Source organism: Oryctolagus cuniculus, chromosome 17 (assembly GCF_964237555.1).
Source record: "Oryctolagus cuniculus chromosome 17, mOryCun1.1, whole genome shotgun sequence".
NCBI classification, from domain to species: Eukaryota; Metazoa; Chordata; class Mammalia; order Lagomorpha; family Leporidae; genus Oryctolagus; species Oryctolagus cuniculus.
The window spans coordinates 12,510,981-12,529,248 of NC_091448.1; the positions used below are offsets into that span (position 1 = coordinate 12,510,981).

At 46.7% G+C, this 18,268-nt stretch overlaps 1 protein-coding gene and 1 long non-coding RNA gene across 4 annotated transcripts in view; both read left to right on the plus strand.

Moving 5' to 3' along the window:
- The first annotated feature begins 8,122 nt into the window (after window positions 1-8,122).
- Window positions 8,123-10,092, plus strand: LOC138846036 (uncharacterized). The gene is made up of 2 exons (XR_011383414.1): window positions 8,123-8,255; window positions 9,937-10,092. It is a non-coding gene; the product is annotated as an uncharacterized lncRNA (long non-coding RNA).
- A 1,179-nt stretch (window positions 10,093-11,271) lies between these two features.
- PRKCA (protein kinase C alpha) overlaps window positions 11,272-18,268 on the plus strand; it is a 427,154-nt gene continuing 420,157 nt past the window's right edge. The window contains exons 1-2 of one of the 3 annotated variants that reach the window (XM_051824401.2): window positions 11,272-11,674; window positions 13,954-13,985. In XM_051824401.2, coding sequence (XP_051680361.1) covers window positions 11,502-11,674; window positions 13,954-13,985 — 205 coding nt within the window. In that variant the 5' untranslated portion in view covers window positions 11,272-11,501. 3 annotated transcript variants of the gene reach the window in all.

The following is an 18,268-nucleotide window of genomic DNA, read 5'->3' on the forward strand; positions in this document are numbered from 1 at the left end:
TTTGAGGAAAACAACTTAAGCACTGTCAGGAATGTATGTGCACCTGGTATCACAGGTTTGAAACCTGGGCCTCTCACTGGTTTCTAGATCCTTGTTAAAGGACAGGAAAAATACCTGGGGCCAGCCGTGTGGCCTAATGGGTAAAGCTGCCACCTGCAGTGCCAGCATCCCATATGGGAGCTGGTTCAAGTCCCGGCTGCTCCACTTCCAATCCAGCTCTCTGCTGTGGCCTGGGAAAGCAGTAGAAGTTGGTCCAAGTGCTTGGGTCCTTGCACCTGCATTGGAGACCTGGAAGAAAGTCCTGGCTCCTGGCTTTGGATCAGCCCAGCTCCAGCTGTTGCAGCCAAACAGGGAGTGAACCAGTGGATGGAAGAGCTTCATCTGGGCCTCCCACATGGGTGGCAGGGACCCAAGGACTTAGGCCACCTTCCTCTGATTTCCCAGGCCATAGCAGGGCGCTGGATTGGAAGTGGAGCAGCCACTTCTGGTGCCCTTATGGGATGCCAGCACTGTGGGCGGAGGCTTAGCCTTCTATGCCACAGCATCAGCCCCGTCTCTTCATTGCATTTGTAATGTTTACTATAAAGCCAGCAAGATTTCAACTTAAAATCTCAGGTTCAGACTCAGTTACACATTTTAAACTGGAACCACAAAGTCAGTTTGTGCAAATCCCCTAATATTCCAAAGTCACTCAAACGTTAAGTATACACGGTTTGTTTCTAAATGTCACCATAAAATATAAATACTGTTGGTTTAGTTTTGCTTATCATCTGGACAGGTAATTCCAGATCTCCCGGTTGTAACTCATCGAACGGGGGTGCACTGGGTCTGAATTTGAGGTCGCCAGCTCACCTGGCTGAGGTGGATGCCAGACCTTCCAGAAAACAAAGGCAGCTGGGACTGTGACACTCAGTGGGTCATGGCCCCTTTTTTATTGTGGCTCTGTGGTTGACTCTGAAATGCAGGGGGTGTTATTGAGCATAAAAATTACTCCGAGCCAAAGGCGTCTGAGAATCCACAGACGCAGGAGGAGGTTTCTCCCCCAAACTCCCTTTATCTGCCTGGAAGCAGAGCCTCTCAGAAGAACTGAGCTGTCACAGATCTCTGTCCTGGGGAGTTTCTAGCCAGGGAAGACGGGCGTTCATCACTGGAGAGAAGTCAGCCTGGGATGAGAGATCACCCAAACTGACATCAGCAGAAAGCTATCAGGTCTCCCATCTGGTCTCCTGTGGGAACATTTATCTTTCCTAAAAGTCACTCATTTCCCATAAGTCTTCTTTCTCCTCCTCTCCCCATTAAGATGTTATATAAGCCCCAAATTATAACCACCCCTGTGAGTCCCATTTATCTGTATGTCCCGCCATAAAAATCCATCTTTTCTCCTGTCATCTGTCTGTTAGTTTAATTCTCAGGCCTCCAATCACTGAACCTAAGTGGGTTGGGGAAAATCTTTTCTTCTCCAACATCAATCAACCATACCTACATTCGTCTGTATTTACCCTTTCTTCTCCTCGGTAGGGCCATTGCCACTTTCATCCAAACACACTGTTATTTTCCCATCAAAATTGAGTTTTATCTCATCGACCACTCTCCTACACCTTTTTTACCTGCTGTTTTTAACAGTATTCTTTTTAGAAATTTATTTAACAGTATTCTATAATCTCTTACTTCAGTTTCTCTTCTTCCTTTCTCTGTTATTTTAAAAAATTGTTTTTTATTGATTTGAGAGGTGAGAGATGGGGAGTGGAAGAGAGAAAGAGAGAGAAGAAGAGAGGGAGGGAGAGAGAGAATGCCATTGCTGCTTTGCTCCCCAAATGCCCATGTTGCCTGGGGCCTGGGCTGGGATCAAAGCCAGGAGCCAAGGTCACAACCCAGGTCTCCACATAAGTGGCAGGAACTCGATCTCTTGAGCCAGTACCATTGCCAACCAGGGTGTGCATTGACAGAAAGCTGGAATTAGGAACAGGAGGTGGAACCCAGCCCAGGCATCATGATATGGGACGAGAATGTCTCAAACGCCGGGGCAAATTCCTGTTCCCCTTTCCCTCAGGTTCCCTCCAAGCGAGCTTTAACCCCCTCCCCATTGAAACTCCTCTATTCATAATTTATCTCCCGCATCTATAATCATGATGAGGCACATAATACGTGCTCAATTAATATTTGTTAAATACTTTTCTTTTCTTTCTTTTTCTTTTTTTAGCTCATCCCTTATGTAGAGATTTGGATGGATGCCAAGGCATTGGGAGGCATGACCACTCCAGTTCCAGGCTATATCAAGCACAGATACAATTGCTGATTGTATAGTTTGCCAAATAACATTATGGACACATCGGAGAGAGCCAGGCTGGGGTCAGCTCGCTGCCCCTTGTGAAATAGCTCCAAGGGAAGGTTGCCATTCTCCATCACTTACTGCTTTACCTCCACACACCTTGTTGGATGCACTTTCTGAGCTGCTGCTTCACGTTTTGCTTGAATCTTTGCCCTGGGCCTAATGGTAAGAACCGTGCTATAAATCCCATTACTGGAATTGTGTGTTTATTTTACTAAAGTGTCAAAATGAACACAGGATCACAGTTTTGAAGATCGTCATACCTTTATATTAGATGATGGTCTTTATATAAATGAATACAACTGAATGCATGTAATGAGTTAAATTTTGCCTATGGGAAAGGTCCACAAACTTCCCTCCCCTATGGTAATCATGAAAGGATATAAATTATACAAAGGTGGGGTATGTCTGTTTTGCTGGCCCTTAAATCAATATATACTACATACCGTTTATTATAATGTCTTAGTGTTAGATAGGACTCAGCATAAATTATTGAACAGGAGACTGAGAATCTTGATCATTGCCATCACTGATCATCATCTCCCTCTGTTCATGGACCCTGACACCCAACCTACCCTGTTTAAAATCAATTCCTAGACATTTTGTGATGCAAAATCATGGAATGGGTTCGGAAGGCTCATCTTGCGGGGAGGGTAGCGGGAGCTTTTGCTGGAAGAGAAATCTAATAAAGAGTACGAGCAGGTACTAAAGGGTTGGCGAGGTAGCAGAAGGCGGTCTTGCTGTGAGGAGAGGAGGCAGGTCTCCTCTGGGGAGGTGGCAAGGGGATGGCTAAGAATGTAGGAGGTGACAGTGACCATCAGGAGGAAGAAAGAAGGAAGAAAAGGGCATGGAAAAGTCTGGAGGTTTTGAGTTAGGTTTTCGCTTGATGTCCTTCAAGGGGCATGAGAAATAAACGGCATCCTTTTCATTTTATTTACTTATTTTTTTTAAAAAAGATTTGTTTATTTATTTGAAAGGCAGAGTTACAGTGTGAGAGAGAGAGAGAGAGAGAGAGAGAAGAGAGATCTTCCATCTTCTGGTTCACTCCTCAAATGGCCACAATGGCCAAGGCTGGGCCAGGCCGAAGCCAGGACCCAGGAACTCCATCTGGGTCTCCCACATGGGTGCAGGGGCCCAAGCACTTGGGTCATCTGCTGCTTTCCCAGGCACATTAGCAGATAACTGGATCCAAAGTGGAGCAGCTGGAACTTGAACTGGTGCCCAAATGGGTTGCTGGCATCGCAGGTGGTAGTTTTACCAGATATGCCACAATGCTGGCCCCTCCTTTCATTTAATTCTCTTCCTCTTACCCATCCAATCGGTGCTTCCTCAAACAGCACTCCACTCCATGGCTGAACCTCTCTCCTTCTGGGTTACAGCAAGAGGGCATTTGGGGAATGAACCATTGGATGGGAGTGTTCACTGTCTCAAATAAAAAATAACAATTTAAAAAGTTTTAAAAAGAAATAAAGGCAAGAGAGAAACTGAAGTCAGAGATTAGAGATGCTGTTACAAACAGGAGGAAAAAAGTAGAGGAGGGTAGTCAGTGAGATCAAAGTTAATTTTTAGGGAAAAGTAGCAGTGTGTATGAAAATGGTAATGACACTTGAGAAAAGAAAAAAATAAGTGGATGTCAAATAGATACTTATGTGACTCAGGGTGGTTGACAGATGTTAGAAAGGAAAAACTTTCTTCCCAATGAGGTTCAAAGCCTCGGGGCCTGTGAGTTGAATGGACAAAAGACAGGTAACAGGAGAAAGGCTTTCTTCTTCTGGGTCTAGCAGAGCTGAGTCTTGATGTGCATGCTTGGAATGGAACTAACCTTGAATCTCACACCTGTTTGACAGCACGGGCATGTCAGCTGAATGCCACGTGGGAGGCCCAACTGGTCCATCCACCAATCTTTTTTTGTTTGTTTCAGCTGTGCTTAGCTATTTGGGATCTTTAACAAGCTTATAGATTTATTAAGCTATAATTGATTCACAATGAACTGTAAAAATTGAAAAAATGTAGTTTGGCAAGTTTTGATCTGGGAGTAATTGTGAAACCAACAGACAGTGGACTCAGCTCCATCCCCTGAAAGCTGTGTCCTGGTGATGATGTTTGCTCCCTTTGTTTTATTAACTAGAGATAAAGAGGCAAGGTAGGGGATAGAGGAAGTAGGATTCATTATGACTTGATAATTGCTGAATGGGGCAATAGGTACTTGGGATTCACTGCTTTAAACTGCTGTTACATGCTTGAAAAAAAGTCCATTGAAAATTCTTTCATTATGTTAATTCATATTGCAGATGGAAAAATTCAATTTAAAAAACTTAAAAATTTTTCACTATGTTAATTCCTATTGCAGATAGAGGCTTTTGGTTCTAATTGGAAGATTCAGGAAATGTGCATGAGAAAGTATCATAACTGAAGTACCTGCTCCCTACTCAGTTGAATCCGTAATGGATGGACAGCTATGGCAATTGCTTGCTGGTGATGAGTCTTGCAAGTTTAAAATATGAATCTCAGGTAAGTTTTTCATCCTCCCTCCGTGTGTCTCCATCTCTTGCTCCCTAATTCGTAGTCACTGAGAGTGGAGGGAAAACATGTTTGTCAGTTGGAGAGGAAGAATGGGCTTAGAAGAGAGGCGCTCTGAGCTAACTTCCCCCATGGTGTGGACTTGGGTAGGCCAAGGATCATCCTCCCTTGTGTTTGTGCGGGACATCATCAGTGTTGATTAAACTCTCATGGATGCCACCTGGTTATGTCCTCAAGAAAATCTTGCCTGGTTATGAATATCTCCATTTTTAGATGAAGAATTAGAGACCTAGGGAGGTCTATGTATCCAGGTGACCCAGCCCAGTAACTGCTGACGTTCCTCCCTGAACCCAGGACTTCTGAGCTTCACACCTGCCTTGTGCTGTGGCTGTTACAGGAGAGCAGGAAGAAAGGCCAGAGAACTCTTTGAAGGAGGGAGCTGAAGCGCAGGACACCATGAAGCTCCCCTGGGCAGTCCAGTTAGGAATTTAACCCCCAGACCTCATATAGGGTTAAGGAGGAGGCAGGGGTGAATGGTTTAAAACAGAATTCTCATCCTTCCCTGTTGCAGCTGGTAGACACTTGTGCTCCACGCCACACAGCAATAAAACTTGTTTTGTGAATTAAAAATAATCAATGCTTCCTTTTTTGATGAAAGGAAAGTATTTTAAAAAGTATCCATGTTAGTCCTAGGCCAAGGCCACTCTTCCCATACAGAAAAGATTCTTGCCATCCAGAGAAGGCCCTTGATGTCCGCATTTTGGTTCACTTGCAGTATAGACACAGCACATGCAGGAACGTGTGCACAAGTTTATATGCAGGGACTTCAAGAAGTTCATGGGCAATGGGATCAAAAGCTACGTTTATTTTGCTGCAAAAAGTTTTGAACTCCATGTGCAGTTTTTTCATAGTATACATTTTTCATGAGCCTTTCTGAAGACCTCTCAGTATCAATTTAAAGCATTCCTTGTGCTAAAATAAACTTATGTTTTCATTCTGTTTTTCCACAAACTTCTCAAACTACCATGTATATTATGGACTTCTTTTAATGCAATATATCTAAGAGTGCATATATTTTAAAGTCTTTTAAAAAGTCATTTTTTTCTTAAAACTAGGGACAAATTTTCAAAGGTATAAGATGGTGGGCATGGTGAAAGGTAGGACTTCCTCCGTTACTCTCCCCCAAGCAGCCAGTTCTACCACCTGGGCAATCACTCAATTGATTCTTTGTATATTTATTCAGATCTTCAAAATAGTATTTACATAGAAATATATTCTTTTGAAAAATAAATGTTAGCATTCTATACATACTTCAGCATTTTGCTTTTTCACTCATATCTGAAAGATTTCTTTATCAGTACATATAATTGGTCTTATTTTAAAAATAGCTGCAAATATCATATAAATGTATCATAATTGACTGAATTAGTCTCTCCTGCCTAGACATTTCAATGCTGCCTTCCTATGTGTGCCTTTTTGTGCAGGACCACACACATGTAGGATTCATTTCTAGAAGCAGAACTGCTAGATGAAAGGGTTTGATACATTTTAAGTTCTAATAGTTACTCCAAATTGTTCTTTATTACAGCTGTGATACTTCACAGTCCCATGAATGATATATGAGACCATTTGATTCTCTGTAGATCTTTGCCAAAACAGTGTGTTCCTCATACTTTTTATCTATGCCCAGCCTTAGGTCATGATGGGATTTCAATGTGGTCTTAATGTACATTTATCTTCTCATGTGACAGATTGAAGATTTTACCACATTTTAAGAACTATTCACATTTCCTTGTCTGAGAACTACTTGTTCATGATCTTTGCCTCTATTTTCCATTGGGTTTATTATTCTTTTTCTTCTTGATAAATATCTGGTAGGATATATATTACTACTTTTTAAAAATATTTATTTTTTGTTTGAAAGCAGAGTGACAAGGAGAGAGGGAGACAGAGCTGCTCCATCCACTGGTTCACTCCCCAGACGGCTTACAATAGCCAGGGCCAGAATCTAGAACCAAACACAGGAATCTAGAACTTCATCCGGGTCTCCCACATGGATGGCAGGGGCCACCTTGTGCTGCCTCCCGGGTGCATTTGCAGGGAGCTGGATCAGAAGTGTGGTGGCCAGCACTTGAACAGGTGCTCTGATATGGGTTGCTGGTGACCCATGCAGTAGCCTGCCCTGTCGTCACAGTGCTGCTCCTTATTCCTACATTTCTGAAGTTTGGACATTTGAATCAGTTTGTCTGCTTGTGTCTTAGTCTGTTTTATGTTGCTATATCAAAACACCTGTGTTGGGGTGTTTGATCAAGAAAGTAAATTTGTTTGGCTCACAGTTTTGGGGTCTGAAAGTCCAGGATCAGGTGCCTCTCCATGTGGGCTATGCTGAGGGCCTTTTTATGATGTCACAGCAGGCGGAAGTCTAAAGGGAAGTAACTGCACGCAGAAGGGGCCAAGGGGGTGGGATGGCCTCACTTGCGACTAACCTGTCCCCTGGGAACTACCTTAATCCCTTCCACAGGTGGCACCCTCGGACCTAGTCACCTTCCACTGGGACCCCCCCTAAAAGGTTTTACCAACTCCCAATAAGGCCACAATGGGGATCCAGCTTCCATCATATGAACCTAAGGGGGAATAAACAACATACAAACCACAGCAACTTTTAAAAACATCCCTTTTTTTTCAGACTAAGGTGTACTTATGGTTAACTTGAGGAAAACTGACACTTGTATGTCTTTTCCTGTATAAGAACAGGGCATGTCTTTCATCTAGTCAAGATATAAACAGGTGCATTTTTACAAGATGGCTGCCGGCGGAGACCAAACGGAGAAGGGACAAGAATGGAAGCAGGAAGATCAACTCAGTGGTCCAGCAGAGGCACGATGGATCTTGCACTAGGGTGGGGGCCCTGGATAGATTTGAGATCTGTCCTGGAGGTCGAGACAATATGATTTCCTCGTGGATTAGGAGTAGGGAGATGATCAAGGGAAGAACAAGAGTCAGGCCTCACTTCTCAACTTCAGCCATTCCACGGTTAGCGATGCTGCAGCTGGAAGAGTCAGAGAGAGGCCCGAGAACAAGGCTCGCTCAGAAGTCCCCAAGCTCCCACTCCAGGACAGCTGCCCACAGAAGCTCTTTCAGCAGAGACACAGCCAAGTGGGATCAACAGCGAGGCTACCCAGGACCTCCGTTGACCCTCCATGTCCGTTTACCTGCACTAGAAAATGATGCCCTTCTGGGAAGACAAACCCTAACCCCTGACTACAATGCATGAGGCTTTAAGCCATCTGGCTAACTAGAAATCTCAACCAAGATTTTTCTATACTTTAAGTAGTCCCTATTGCCCAAGTTTAAGATGGCCTGGTCTATTTGAAGAGACCCAGTTAGCTGCATGGAGCAACAGGTTGTAAGTTGTCTCTTAAAGATACTGGTTTTGAGGGGCTGGCACTGGGGCATACCAGGTAAAGCCACTGTCTGCATCACTGGTACCCCATATGGGTACCAGTTTCAGTCCTGGCTGCTCCACTTCAGATCCAGCTCCCTACTAATGTACCTGGGAAAGCAGTGAAAGACGGCCCAAGTACTCAGGTCCCTACACCCATGTGGGAGACTCAGAAGCTGCTTCTGGCTCCTAGCTTTGGCCTGGCTCAGCTCTGGCTGTTGTGGCCATTTGGGGAGTGAACTAGTGGATATAAGATTGGTCTCTCTCTGCCTCTGTCTCTTTATTACTCTTTCAAGTAAATAAATAAATCTTTTTTTTTTTTTTTTTTTTTTTTTTTAAGATATTGGTTGGGGTCAGCACTGTGATGTTGTAGGCTAAGTCTCCACCAGTAGTGCTGGTATCCCATACGGGTGCTGGTTTGTGTCCTGGCTGCTCCTCTTCCAATCCAGCTCTCTGCTATGGCCTGGGCAAGCAGTGGAAGTTGGTCTAAGTGCTTGGGCCTCTGAATCCACATGGGAGACCCAGAAGAAGCTCCTGGCTTCTGACCAGCCCCACTATAGCTGTTGCAGCCATTTGGTGAGTGAACCAGAGAAAGGAAGACCTGTCTTTCCCTCTCTGTCTGTAATTTTACCTCTCAAATAAGTAAATAAAATATATTTTTTAAAAAAAGATATTGGTTTGAAGTAAACCAGTCTGATTCTGAATAATCAGTTCAGTGCCCTGACTTCGATTCAGCCTCTGGATTTCCCTGGTCCAGGTGACACCTCTCCAGAGAGACTTGAGCTTGTTCCCCAAAGGCAGGGCAGACAGTAGGATTTGGACATCTGAGGTCAGCCTAGGATTCCTTGTTTTTTTTTTTTTTTTTTTTTTTTTTTTTTTTTTTTTTTTTTTTTTTTTCTTGCACCCGCTCCATCTCCAGCACACTTGAAAATAATTACCAACGTCCATGACTGATGGGCTACCCTTGTCCTAGAGGGCTCTCCCTTCCTCAATCCCTCCCCTTTTAGTTATACAATGGGGAAGCCTCAGGTGGGCTACATGAGTGAGTGGTGGCCCACTATTGCCATCAGCCTTTGCCAAGGCCCTGCTTGGTACACTGCTTGGTAACTGGTAATTCTCCACTCGAGGTATGCTGCCCCTCCCCAAAACCAAGCTAAAACTTGGGCAGTGGATGCACTCACGCCCCACCCACCCATCAATCAACCGACTTCCAGTCAGTCATTTCCCCCATACCCACACGGAAGGGAAACTGAGGCAAGACAGCAGCACCACAACCTGAGAGGAGACACACAGCCCCTCCCATCTCCTCCCAGCTGGAAGCAGGTGCTCCATTCTTTCCGTAGGAGCTGGCACGGCTGCTGCCCAAGCCCATGTAACCCTTGCTCAGCTTCCCCAGACGTGGCTCAGGGCTTTGACAGCAGGTTCACCCTGCAAACGTCAAAGCCCTGGGGGAGGGAGGTGGAGACAGAGAAGCTTATCTTCATCAGATGCAGCGGGACCTCTGCCCTGGATAAAGATGGCTCTGGGAGGAAGCTGTGTTTCACTCTGCTGTGCTCCATTTGATTGATGATTATTAAGCAATAAACAACCGTGGCTTGAGACACTGGCGGTGTTTGGCGATGAACTGGATCTGTTTTCCCAACAGGCCCTGCTCTTCCTTCTTTCCCTGAGTCCTTGGGCTGGAAGCGCTGCCGTGAGTGGTGGAATTTCTGACCAGAGAGGATGCTAAGCAGGTGCAGTGTCGAAGCATCAGCATTGGTGCACGGGATCATAAATGGGTCAGCCAAATGCAGGCTCCACTAATGGCCGGCCCACAGCCTCCACTCGTTAAAATGTAAATACAATCCCTATTATCCAGCATCACAATTAAAAGGTATTTGCAAAAAATCAAAGTGGTGGTCTGGATGATACACTCTCTCCAAGGTGGTTTATAGCTTCGAAAAGTTGTCTTTTTAAAAGTTTCTTGCAGGATTCGGCAATGAGCTCTCTTTCCTGGTGTCTTCACCTTGTGAAGTTGTTTTGTGAACTTAGTGAATCTGGCAAATAAAAACAATAATGAAATGCTGCGAGATGGTTGTTTGCTTTCTGTTTTAGTGTCTTCCAGGCAGACCTACTGAATATTCAGCGAGTGATTAGTTGGTACATTGCCACGTGTGTCCTTCGCATACCCATGCCAGCCACTCTTCCACAAGCACTCTCACTCGGTAATTTACAAATGTTCGGGCTGCACTCTGCACCTGCCACTATTGCAGTAATTAGCTTAGGATACAAAATGGTTTCTAAATTAAGGCTCTGGACTTGTAAAATCAAGAAAGCCTGGGAGCCGGTGAACTCGCAGGACAAATCTCCAGCGATCCCAGGTGGCGGGCACGCCTGAGGTCTGGAGCAGACGCCTCCACAACCCGTGGGCCACAAGTCCGTCAACGGCCGAGGGAGGGGGAGAGGGTCAGGGCCCCGAGGTTCAGGCTGCTCCTCTCTCTCCGGCCACCTGTGGGCAGCTTGAAGCTCTGGGGGCTGTGCCCGGGGGCGGGGGCTGGCGCTGCAGCCAGGTGCAACTGCGAACCGGCGCGGTTAGACGGGGAAGGGGGCTCCGGGAGGCTCAGAACCCCGATCCCGAAAAGGAGAAGCGGAGAGAGGAGGAGGAGGCCGGGCGAGCGGAGCGGAAGAAGAGGAGGAGAACGAGGAGGAAGGAGCGCCGGGAGGAGGAAGAGAGAGGGCAGCGAAGGGCCGGCCGGGCCCTCCCGGCTCCCTCGCGCGGGGCAGTCCTCCGCCGGCGGCCGCCGCCGTCTCGCCTGGGCTCCAGCGCCCCTGTCCCGCCCGCGCCGAGCAGCGCAGCCCCCGCGCGCGCGCGCCCCCGCTCCAGCCCGCGCGCGCCCGCGCCGCCGCTCCAGCCCGGGGAGCATGCGCAGTGGGCGGTGCCGCTCCGGGCCGCCTCGCCGCCGCGAGTAGGAAGCGCGAGCGCCGGGCGCCGGGCTGTCAGTGAGCGTGGGGCCAGCGAGCAAGCGAGCGAGCGAGCGAGAGAGAGCCAGCGAGCGGCTCCGGCTCCGCGCCGCGCCCGCTCGCCTCTCCCCGGCCGCCGCCGCCTCCAGCCCGCGCCCCGCGCCCGGGGTCGCCCCTCGCCCCGCCGCCCCTCCCCCGCCCGCCCCCGCCCACCCCGGCCCTCGCCGGCTGCCGCTCCCCGGCGGAGGCAAGAGGTGGTTGGGGGGGACCATGGCTGACGTTTTCCCGGCCAACGACTCCACGGCGTCTCAGGACGTGGCCAACCGCTTCGCCCGCAAAGGGGCGCTGAGGCAGAAGAACGTGCACGAGGTGAAAGACCACAAATTCATCGCGCGCTTCTTCAAGCAGCCCACCTTCTGCAGCCACTGCACCGACTTCATCTGGTAGGTGCGCGCCGGGCGCACGGGCGGCCGCCCTCGGGCAACTTGCAGAGCCGGCGGGAGTCCCAACTCTCGCCCGGGCCGGCTCGGCTCGCGCGCGCCGCTCTGCCGCGGGAGGGGGCCCGGGCCGGGGCCTCTCCCCTCGCCGGGGCGCACCCGGCCCGGCCGAGCCGGCCGCGGGCTGGCGGGAGGCAGAGGACCAGGGAGCCGGCGGCGGCGCGGAGTTCCCGGGCGCGCTCGGGGGCGTGTGTTTGTGCTGCCCTCGGCTGCCTGGCTCCCGGAGCCGGGCTCTGCTGGGCGCGCGGAGACTTTCTCTCCCTTGGGTGAGCCCGGGGTGGGGGAGAAACAGGAGAGCGAGCAAACTGTTGGAAGCTCGCGGTGGGGGGAGGGGGTCGAAGCGGAGCAGGCGAGTGGCAGGAGGGCAGAGGGAGTCTTTTTTTTTTTTTTTTTTTAAATAGACCCTGTCAACACGAGATTAGACCTGTAGCCCGGCGGAGGAGGACAGAGGCCTTGTTTAAGAAAAATACCCCGATGGCTAAAGGTGCCGGAGTGAGGTGACTTCCAAGAAACGCAGCCGCTGCTCGTTTGGGGCACCTGCGGGATCCATAGCTGGAAAGGGCACCATTGGTCTCAGGTCCTCGGCCTCCCCACCCCCGGGAAGTTCAGGGAGCGCGAGGTGAAGGGCCCGTCTTCCCCGGGTCCTACCCTCGGGGTCGCAGTGGTTGGTTCTGCCTCAGGACACCGGTGGGCAGTTCCAGGGCTGCGGCTGGGGTTCCCTAGTCCCCCCGCCCCCAGGTGCCCAGGGCGTGCCCTGGCACCAGCCAGCTCCCCTCCCAGGCACGCGTGTCCTGGGGGCTCCGGGGTGGGCGTTGCCTGGTTGGCTGCGTCTGACCCCATCACACCTGGGGGAAAAGGTGCTAACAGGCGAGCTCTCTGAAAGTGCTGCTAATGGGGTGTTTAGGCTTGACCTTTGCCTTTTCAGAAATCCGCTTAAAAATACAGGCTTTTTGGAAAAGTACAGCACCTCTATGAATGGTTTCCACCGAGTAGTCCGCATATGGAGGAGTTGAGCTCACAGGAGTAGGGAATCCTAGATAAGGCTGCTTAAAATAAGTTTCTGGAGCGCCCGGGCGCGTCTGCCCAGGCGGAGGGCTGCTGCCTGCAGGGTCAGCTGTGAGGTTGCGTAAAAGAGAAGGGACTGCCGGCGATTCCTTTTGCCCGAAGTGGGTAACTTGGAAGAGGGACGGTGGGGCTGGCAGGCTGACTAGTCTTTGCGCTGTGCTGCCCCGAAGGCTGGAGCGGATGCGGCACCGAGGTCTCCGGGTGTAGTGTGCCCTGGACAGGAAAGGGCTCCTCTCTGCCCGCCCTGGGTGCACCTGGCAGCGTCCACACCTAACAGGCAGCCCCGGGGAATACCAGGGAAAGGTTGGTTCTTGATTTTCAGTTTTCTTCCAGTATTGCTTCGGTGGGTCCTTGATTTTACTTCAGTATTACAGCACTGATATTTTAAGGCTAGATATTTGGATTTATGTGCAGTTTTCTTTTTTTTTTTGGGGGGGGGGGAAGAACTCCTAAGTTAAGTATGAAGGTATGTGAAGTGTTGTATACATTTCAAATGTTATGTAAAGCAAGAGATTACAACCGAGGACCTCCTGAGAATTTCAGTGCAGTTCGTTCCTAGGGGAACAATGTTTGCAACTGAGGAGTTTGTCCTTGCAGGGTAAATTGTTAAAAATTAGATCATGATAATCTGAGATGCAAACAGTAGGGATAATATTTCATAAAATCTGGTTCCACCAGCCAAAATTAAATGTTAAAAGTGGTGCTGTTGGTTAAAATATCATGTGTCTAGCGCTAGCCAAACTCCCATAAGCCACTCTTTAACTCTCTATAGGGAGAAAAACAATTCTCTGTTGGTCCCTAGGAACAAAATTCAGCCACTTCCTTTTCCGCTCTGTCTATAACCTCCTCTTGGTTACTTGATTATCCCTGTCATGTTCTTGTCTTGAAATTTAAGTGTCAGTAACAGAGTGAAAAGAACTGGAAAGAGGCTTGATGTGATGAGATGTTTCTTGGATCCCTTCTAGGTGAGAGAGACTTTTTTCCAAGTTGAATTTGTACCGTGATCTCGCCAGGTACTTGGACATGTCATTCCTAGCAGCTCCCCAGATAGGAGGTCCAAACCTTTAACTCTGTAGAACATTTTGTCCTATAGCTTGTTTAAAATGTGCTATGCCACACAGACTCTGTTAAGCTGTTTTATTCTTGTTTCTGTTTTTCAGGGGGTTTGGGAAGCAAGGCTTCCAGTGCCAAGGTAAGCTGTCTCACTGGATTTTATTTTCAAGTACAACATGAAGTAAGCACTGCAGACACGAAATGTGTTCCCGGCCATCCTTTGTGATGTAAAAAATAAATAAATAAATAAAATAACCTCTTGAAACACAAGGGCCCCAAGTTTGGGCCTTTTCTAAAAGTCAACCAGTATTGTCTAGTAATGGATATGGAGAGCTGCCTTTTACTCATTTTGAAAAATTCCTGTGATTTTATTTTTGCTGAGAACATTCTTGTCAGAAACTGCCGTCTTTGTGTGGGCGTTGAGGGGAAAAAAAGGAATCACTTTGTATTCATGTGACTTTTTTTTCTTGTTCCTCCTCTTTGTACTGTATCCCTTTTACCTCTGTGTTGGATTGGACTCACTGCACCTAATTTTGGGCCACACGTTACTCTAGTAAGGTTCTTGTGTTTTGTTTCCAGAGCAGAATTTGCGTGTCTCATGTGTATGCCAGTGATTCTTTGAGGAGCGATTGTTCCAGGGTGGCAGTGTGGCACACTCTGTTTTCGCCTTAAATATCTGACAACATACAGGATCCTGTATCGCATTCAGAAAGAGACCCATCGTTTCCCCCTCTGATCTGTAGTTGCATTTCACACACATGAGATATCTTTTCAAACTCTCATCCTGCTTTTTTAAAAACCATTTTATAGATTGTGAAGGTTTCACAGTTTCGCTAGCTCGATCCTGGCTCCTCTGCTGATTGTCTATATTATATTTACTTAGTTCTTGTTACATTTCCCATCTGGGCACACATTTATTAGGGCAGGTGGAAAGTACATTGTAGCCTGGAAAATGTTATCCAAACACTGTTTAATAAGTGAATTAGAGGTGTGTACATTTTACAACTTTGAAATTGTGCTGGTGGTTGATTACCTTCTAAAAAGTTTAAATTTGTCAACTTGTTTCTGTGTTCTCTAAACATAATTTTAGATGGAGTTTTTAATGATGTATTCATTGATATTGTCTTAAGCCGAGATGTTCTGATAAAACCCTTACTGAGTAAATCATTTTGAAAGCTACATTTGGGAATCAAGGCATTTTTCTTTTAAGATAAAGAGAAAGGTGTGTTGTACCTGTCTCTCTAAAAGATGACAGGCAGGTGTTTGTTCTTCCTGGTTCTCAGAGTTGTGGGCCTGAACCTTAGAGGTGAGAATTGGATCTAGGCATGGATGTGATTTCAGGAAGTTTAAAGATGTGAGATGTTAAATATGTAAGATTCTTCACTAAAGGGATCACATCCACTCTTTTCTTGAGGTATTTCATTTGGTTGAGGACCTAGGGAAACTGAAATTTTTTTTTTTCTGAATTTCCAAAATAGTATCACTCGTCTTGGAGAAAGTTGTATGTTATTTAAAACCTGTTTTTTCTGCATAAGAATAATTCAGAATGCAGTTGGTCCCTCTTAGACCTGCTTATCCAAGCAGGTTTTGTCAGTGAAAATCAGAGTGGTTGTATTACTAGGCTACAAGAGGGTTCTGCCTGGTTTCTCCCAGAAAGCAGCTATCAAGTTTGTAGTGGATTTGCAGATTAACAGGCTCACATCAACCTAACTCTTCTTTACCTGAGTTATAAATGTGACACTCATACACATTTAAAAATGTATAAAATAAAATGTGAAATTGTATACCCTTGTCTCTTCCATATCCAGGGACAGCTTTGGTTTTAAGACATCTGAGCGGCTGGTGCCGTGGCTCAGTAGGCTAATCCTCCACCTTGCGGTGCCAGCACACCAGGTTCTAGTCCCGGTCGGGGTGCCAGATTCTGTCCCGGTTGCCCCTCTTCCAGTCCAGCTCTCTGCTGTGGCCCGGGAAGGCAGTGGAGGATGGCCCAAGTGCTTGGGCCCTGCACCCCATGGGAGACCAGGAGAAGCTCCTGGCTTCGGATCAGCGCGGTGCACAGCAGCCATTGGAGGGTGAACCAACAGCAAAAGGAAGACCTTTCTCTCTGTCTCTCTCTCTTTCTCACTGTCCACTCTGCCTGTCAAAAAATAAAAAAATAAAAAATAAAAGACATCTGCTCACTCACTGACTCATTCATCTACTTGATCTCTTTCTCTCTCTCTCTTTTTTTTTTTTTTTTTTTGACAGGCAGAGTGGACAGTGAGAGAGAGACAGAGAGAAAGGTCTTCCTTTGCCGTTGGTTCACCCTCCAATGGCCACCGCGGCCTGCACACCGCACTGATCTGATGGCAGGAGCCAGGTGCTTTTCTTGGTCTCCCATGGGGTGCAGGGCCCAAGCACTTGGGTCATCCTCCACTGCACTCCCGGGCCATAGCAGAGAGCTGGGCTGGAAGAGGGGCAACCGGGACAGAATCTGGCACCCCGACCGGGACTAGAACCTGGTGTGCTGGCGCCGCAAGGCGGAGGATTAGCCTATTGAGCCACGGCACTGGCCTACTTGATCTTTCAAAAGGGATCATGAGTTTATCATTCTGCAATGCTTTTTAAATTTTTTTAAAATTTTATTTTAGTACATGAGAGGATGTTCAGAAAGTTCATGACAAGAGACATGTTTGGCCTAGCAGTTAAGACTCCACCTGGAATATATAAAATGTATAATTTTTACCAATCAGGAAGGTAAAAAAAAAAAAAGTCTTTTCAATTTCCATCTGTTGGGGTATTGGTGAGGTTGAACATTTTTTTTTTCAAATGCATTTTAGTTATTTGTATTCTGTGAATGAGCTTGTTTTACCTGATATTTGAAATTCAGGGTTTATACACCAAACAACTTAGAAAAATGATTATGTACTTTATGTACAATTCTTTGCTTTGGTGAGAAATTTAGTTTTATATCTAATGAATTGCCCTAGTGCATTTATAGATTTTAATTTATAGAAACCTTCTCAAGTATAAGTTTGTTTTTTTTTAATAAAGACTTATTTATTTGAAAGAGTTACACAGAGAGAGAGAAGGAGAGGCAGAGAGAGGTCTTCCATCTGCTGGTTCACTTCCCAGTTGGCCGCAATATCCGGAGCTGCACTGATCTGAAGCCAGGAGCTTCTTCTGGGTCTCCCACCTGGGTGCAGGGGCCTGAGCACTTGGGCCATCTTCTACTGCTTTCCCAGGGCATAGCAGAGAGTTGGATTGGAAGTGGAGCAGCCAGAACTTGAACTGACGCCCATATGGGATTCTGGCACTGCAGGCGGCAGCTTAATCTGCTACCCCATGGTGCTGGCCTGAAGTGTAAGTTTATTTGTAACATGCTGTCTGCTGGTTACATTTTGTTCAGTAAGAATCATCTCTGAGCAGGCAAAGGCTAATCCATTACATCTTGTGGTTTGTTGTAACTTAATTAGAAGGTTGTGTTAGCTCAGGACAGTGCTTTTAATCCTACAAATACAAGTACAGTTACTCTGGGGGTAGGGAGATGGAGAGAGGATGGTTAATGGGTACAGGGGTGCAGTTGGGTATCAGGAGTAACCTGTGTTCTAGAGCACAGTAGAATAGTTGTGGTCGACAAAGCTAGTAGGATTTTGAATGTTTCTGACACAAATAATAAATATTTGAGGTAATAGATATGCCAGTTACCCTGATTGTTATACATCATATACCTGTATTGAATTGTCACACTGTACTCAGAAATATGTCAACTATGTCAATTAAAAAGAATATCTTTTAAAAATATGTAGCCACCCAGTATTTCCTGCTTTGATTTTTCTCCTCAATCTTTCCCTTAACAGCTGACCATTTTAGAGTGTTTAGATTTTCTCTTAATGTTCTCCAGCTTTGTTTGTCCATTTGGTTCTGTTCAGTAAGTGTCTTTCCGAAGAATAATTCATTCTCATCCATGGCTTTGGCAGCACCCCTACCCTACCCCACCCCAGACATGGCAGCTGGCATTTCAGACTGCTTTTTGTATTCCTTGCACACCAGGAATTTTTCACTTGATGAGGCAGTGTTTTTCGACTGCTAGTAAGAAGTATGTTTCTTTGGTCGGTAGATTAAAAATATTTATAGTAGATATACTTTTTCTATTTTTCACTTGAGAGGTGCTCCAAAAAAGTGACATATCTTGTAGTAAATATATAGCTTTAGATCCAAAATATTTGTCAAAATTTATTACACAAGAATTGGAAGACTGAACTAGTCAATGAGATTTAGTTCCTAAAACCGGGTGTGCATGGTATGGGTGATGCCATTTAGAAGGCATTCTATTTTACGGGAACGTGAGTATGAAGATTGTTTCCCACTTTTTCCCTTCCCCAAGATGCAACCTAAATGGAAGAAGGAAATTTTCCTGGAGAGAGGTTTCTTGGGTTTTTC